We start from the raw sequence: 5,647 nt of genomic DNA on the forward strand, positions 1-5,647 counted from the left end.
TAGGGGAGGCCCTGGCTGTGCCTGGTGGGCGGTGAGCGCTCATGGGGAAGTGCCGAGAGGGACCAGGCGTGTGTGTTTGCATTCACACCGGTCCCAGGGGCGTCGTGCCCACGGTCCCAGGAGGCAGCTCCACTCAGCCAACAAACTTCAGTGACCATCCATGACATGAAGGTGGAATGATGGTGTTACCATGGTGACACAAGACACGGCGGTGCCATGGCAACGCAGGGGCTGGCACTGCAGTGATGTCAATCTTGGTGCAGCCAGTGCTGAAGTCACTGTCAGATGACGTCATTGCACAGTGGTGTTTCCATGGCAAGGTCATTGCCTTGGTGACGATGTAAGCTAGCAATGATGGGATGGGTTGATGTTGTTGCCATAGCGATGCAACCCGGCTCACTTGGCTGGGGGTAGGAGCGGGGCCCTGCGGGGGCGGGGCCAGGAGCCTGGGAGAACGGATGGCCGGGCGGGCTCCCGCTCGATTTGTTCGGTACTCGCTGGCTCCGGCCTGATTCGGCGCTCGGCTAGTAGGGCTGCTCCTCTTCCTGGGCCCGCGGCCGATCCCGGTAGAGACCCCAGCGCCATGTCCACGGCCATGAACTTCGGGAGCAAGAGCTTCACGCCGCGGCCGCCGGACAAGGGCGCCTTCCCCCTGGATCACTTCGGTGCGCAGCGGGATCGGGCCCTTCCCGCCCCCTGGGGACGGAGCCAGCCGCCCCCGGTGCTCCGGCCTGGAGCTATTCTGAGCCCCACCCACCGCCAGGCAACCCCCCCCCCCCCCGAGTGCCCCCTTCCCGCACAGCCTCCCCCCCCGCCGGCTGACCCTCCCCCGTTCCCGCGCAGCCCGCCCCGCCCCCTCCGCCGGCTGACCCCCGCCCCCTTCCCGCGCAGCCCGCCCCGCCCCCTCCGCCGGACGACTCCCCCAGAGCAACCTACCTCAACGTGGCCCCCGAGTGCCCCCCCATCGCAGCCCTTGGGGCCTGCCCTCCTAGTGCTCCCCCAGCTCAGCCTGCCCGCCCCGCCCCGTCCAGCGCAGCCCCCTCAGGCCCTGGTCCCCTCCCCGGGTGACCCGCCCTCGTAGCCCCCTGGGGGCCTGCCCCCGCCCTATGCGTCGGGCCCTACCAAATTCGCTGTCCCGAAAAACGCGTCCTAGACCGTCAAATCTGCTCTCTTCCCATGAAATCTGATCGTTTGTGGGCTTTTACCCTGTACTGTACAGATTTCACAGGGGAGACCGGCGTTTCTCAAATTGGGGGTCCTGACCCAAAAGGGAGTTGCGGGGGGGGGGTCACAAGGTTTGTTTTAGGGGGGTCTTGGTATTGCCACCAGTACGTCTGCGCTGACTTCAGAGCTCAGTGGCCGGAGAGTGGTGGATGTTGGCCGGGCACCCGGCTCTGAAGGCAGCGCCCCGCCAGCAGCAGCGCAGGAGTGAGGGTGGCAACGCCGCGCCTGCCATCCTTACTTCTGCACTGCTCCTGGTGCCAGCCCTGCCTTCAGTGCAGAAGTAAGGGTAGTAGTACCGCAATCCACCCCCCCACACACACCCACCTACGATAGCCTTGTGACCCCCTCCCTCCCACATCTCCTTTTGGGTCAGGACCCCTACAATTACAACACTGTGACATTTCGGATTTAAATAGCTGAAATCAAGAAACTTGTGATTTTTAAAATCCTGTGACCATGAAATTGACCAAAATGGGCCATGAATTCAGTAGGGCCCTACCTATGTGGGACAAACTCACCATCCATGGGCCTGTACTGCTGATCCCCTCTGACGGCGAGCGCAGTACTCCTGACATTGCACATCTTGTGATACTGGCCATTCATCTTACAGCCCCAGCCCCTGGAGTTAGGGTTTCACATGAGAATCTCAGCTTTCACTGAAAAACCTTCCTGGTTGCAGAGTAAAGCTTGAAAACGGGACCCCCGAAACACTCAAACACCCAAAGGCAAATAAGACCCCAAATTTGTTTTCCTTAAAAATCACAAGTTTGTTATAAATTGTGTTTTGGGTGCTGATTCATGGTTCTTGACTGCATAGAGTTAATAACTGCTCACTCGTAATACTTTGCAGGATCAGGTTCAGACTTTCATATAGGTTGGTCTGTGAACTCACAAACATCTTGGGGGGGGGGAGGGTCCAACCATACACAGAACTGCCCCTGTCTCCCTTACAATTTGTATCAGTACTAGAACATCACTCCAGCTTCTTTTTATTTATTATTGTTTTTAAATTTATTTTCTGTCCTAGGTGAATGTAAAGGATTTAAAGAGAAATTCATGAAGTGTCTGAGGGAGAATAGCTTTGAGAATGCTTTGTGCAGACAGGAATCAAAGGAATATTTAGAATGCAGAATGGAGAGGCAAGTAAATCTCTTACAAGCACATAAGCAGATGAGTTTTCACTTCAGGCTCACTGGTGTGAGGTTGGCACATGTGTGCATCATTGCAAGAGTGTCATTCTTTGAGTGCGTGACTGTATTTGCCTGCGATATTGCAGATGACTGATTTTCTTTTTTTTTTTCTTGTTGCTAGTTCCACTTGAAACAAAGGTGACCTTTTAAAGCTAGCTTCAGTGACCACACCCACTTGGGCTATCAGTAAGCATCAGAAGCGAATTCATGTAGGCATTCATGTAGTGCCTTTCTTGAGTTATGGAAGTATGAAGAGAGCACGTATCCTCTTTAAAAACAGACACCCTTTTCCAGCTGGAGAACTCTAACAGCATTCGCTCAAATTTTAGTCGTCATGGACTCAGACCTTTCCGGGGGCCGGTGTCACTGCAATATATAGCCAGTTCAGATGCACACAGCTCTTTCTTCTTGTGAACCAATTTCCTCTGACATCTCAGTGGCATTTGTCCTCAGTGTGGACCACATCCGTAGCATGCTTAAAGTTAAGAAGTTAACCTGTTCCTGAGTTATTCAACTGGGGAGGGGAAGTATAGAAATTTTTTTTGAAGGGACATACGGTGGTTTTCACACTTCCATTATAGTAAAATGGCACTACTTTTCACAGACATGCAGCATTTCACACTTAGCAGTTTCTACAGCTATCTTGGAAAATCAGCTCTTACTTTTATTGTGCATATCCAAGACAGCTCAATTCCCAAATAGCCTATTGTCTTGCAGTGTGGGATATTTAACACATTTAACTAGAAAAGCTCTGGCCAAACACCAGAGCATTTACTGGACATTGCTTTTCCTGAATTGATATTGTGTGAGGTTTTGGGAGTTTGAGGGAGATGAATAGGGGTATGTGGTTAATGCGCTCTCAGCAGCACTGTTGGACCCTTTAAAAGTAAATATTGTTTTAAGTGACATTATTGCTACTGAATTAGATATTCATATTGCTAAGTTGGGAATGAAGCTCATTTTGTACCTTATGCTTTTTTTTTTTATTTAGGCAACTTATGGCTAAGGAACCATTGGAAAAATTGGGATTCAAAGACCTAATAGATGAGAAATCAGAAGCAAAGCATAAAAAAGTATAATGAAGAAAAGACAACTCTACCCATGTATGGAAATCATAACGCTATCGTAGTACATATTGTACGTTCTTTTTATATCTTAATGTATTCTCTAAAGGGTTGGGGGAAACCAAAGCTCTTTATACTAAAGTAAGAGCTCTGAAAGAATAAAAGTGCTTTCCTTAGAAAATACCATTATGTTAACTATTTCACAAGAAAAACAATATTTCGTTAATTTCTTAGCATAGGCATGCAGAGCAATAAGAAAAATTTGCATCAGAGAAAACAAATGCCATTGATCAAAGTGTTTTTATTCTGTTAGATAAGTAAGTCTTTGAAATAACAAAGATCCTTCACTAGAAATGGGTCTAAAAGGTAAAATCTCGTGTATGGGCAAATTGTATTATAAGTTGAAAAAGCTGGTTTTACTAGTAGGAGGCTCAGGCCTGCTTTCTCTTCTCTATTAATTACAAATGTAAGACAATTGTTATTCTTTTCCATATCTGTGTAACTGGACATCAAAACATTATAATAAACTTAATTTTATTGTTGGAATCTCAAAATGTAGACTTGTTTTTAACTATGAAGATGGAGCAGGTTTTAATAACTTGCTTACAGTACTGGTGCACAAATCAGCTGAAAATAGAATGCTTATATAGCATGTGATGTGCATGTGATTTTTTTTTTTTAACACGTATTTGTATTAAATTCCTTTGGGATTTCTCCTCTCCACTTGGGTCCTGGTTGTGCAGCTTTTCTCTTTCACCACCATGAGAATGTTGCAGGTTGTTATCAATTTCTTACTCTAATTATATCGTAGACACTAACTCCCTCTTTAACCAGTGTACAAACATTCAACTGATTCTACTTTATAACCATGTATAGCTCCTTAATGGTGGAGTGTCTTTGCTTCTAGTACTATGGGTGTATCATGTCTGACATGCTACAGCTTCCCTTGGACATCTCTATGGAGAAACCAGACTCTAGGCAGGGACAGTATTTAGATGCATGTCTATAATAAAACATGAATTTGGGGCTAATTGAGAGCCCCATGCCATCAGCCAGGGTGTTGCTCCCCAAAAATGATACTTCATCTCTCTTCTTACATTCTGCATCTTCACAAGCAAAACATGTATATTAAAAACATGAAGAGAACAAAAGTTCTGAGCCTAGGAAAGAAAACATGCTTGAAAGTTTGGCTCCAGAAAAATCAACTAGTGTCATCACTTTGCTAGTGTAATTCTGTAGGGGTCAGCATAGAGCGTCTTCACCAGGTGCAGCTGCATCATTGCCATTGCAGCGTTTCTGGTGGAGACCTGCCCTAAGATAGATTTGCAATGTAATCTACATATTGAATCCAAGGCCTGGTTTACACTTAGGTCAACATAGCCTTGGTGCTCAGGAGTATGAAGAATCCATAGTGCTGTAGGTATGCCAAATTGACCCCCAGTGTAGATGCAGTTAATTCAACAGAAGAATGCTTCCATCAGCCTAGCTACTGTAGCTCAGGGAGGTGGACTTCCTACAGTGATGGAAGTGCCCCTTCTGTGTGTACACGCTACAGGACTCAGGCAGCATATCTGTGGTGCCATAGCTATGTTGCTATAGCAGTCATAGTGTGGACATGGCCTCAAAGGAAAATGAGTCTTAGTTGATGCTGATATTTAATCCAAAAGTATGTACCAATAAGGCTTGGCCAGTCAGATGGCCATCTAGAAGTGGGTTTAAAATTCAAAAATAAAAAATCAGCCACAGAATCCTCTGTGCATTTGTTTTCTTCCCAAGTACCCCAGGTGGCACTTAGAGAGAAGTAGTGCGGGGCAGGGTTTGATGTTGATTTGTCTGGGGATGAGCACACAGTTGGTGCTAAACCAATAGTAATTCACTCTAGTTCACGCTGGTCTTTCTCTTTAAGTTTACAGTCTGTATTTGATGCTTCTCACATTCTCTTTCTGCTACTCTTGTTGCATCTGTCTGTTTCTCTGGTTCTCTCTTGGATGTCCTACTCAACAGGTACACCTTGATGGATGGACGTGGCATACAGAACTATTATGTTCCAACCTGATGCGATATGAACAGACCATCAACAATCCAGAGGCATCGTTGTTTGGAAACAGACTTGCCCCTATATTTTTGTACCATTCTCTTTCACCGTTTAAATTATATCCTTTACTGAGA

The 5,647-nt window shown here is 46.9% G+C and overlaps 1 protein-coding gene across 1 annotated transcript; it reads left to right on the forward strand.

Annotated features, from left to right (window-relative positions):
* The first annotated feature begins 444 nt into the window (after positions 1 to 444).
* Positions 445 to 4,032, forward strand: COX19 (cytochrome c oxidase assembly factor COX19). The gene is made up of 3 exons (XM_048867223.2): positions 445 to 665; positions 2,252 to 2,363; positions 3,406 to 4,032. Exons 1-3 carry the CDS (start codon positions 584 to 586, stop codon positions 3,491 to 3,493), a joined length of 282 nt encoding a protein of 93 aa, XP_048723180.1. The 5' UTR covers positions 445 to 583; the 3' UTR covers positions 3,494 to 4,032.
* The last annotated feature ends 1,615 nt before the right edge of the window (positions 4,033 to 5,647 follow it).

Source organism: Caretta caretta, chromosome 10 (genome assembly GCF_965140235.1).
Source record: "Caretta caretta isolate rCarCar2 chromosome 10, rCarCar1.hap1, whole genome shotgun sequence".
NCBI lineage: Eukaryota > Metazoa > Chordata > Testudines > Cheloniidae > Caretta > Caretta caretta.

Bases quoted from the DNA above. Each gene is read 5' to 3' on its own strand.
- COX19 (XM_048867223.2), top strand. From the start codon at position 584: ATGTCCACGGCCATGAACTTCGGGAGCAAGAGCTTCACGCCGCGGCCG. The intron at 666-2,251 runs GTGCGCAGCGGG...TTTCTGTCCTAG, and splicing joins CTTCCCCCTGGATCACTTCG to GTGAATGTAAAGGATTTAAA. The intron at 2,364-3,405 runs GCAAGTAAATCT...TTTTTTATTTAG, and splicing joins TTAGAATGCAGAATGGAGAG to GCAACTTATGGCTAAGGAAC.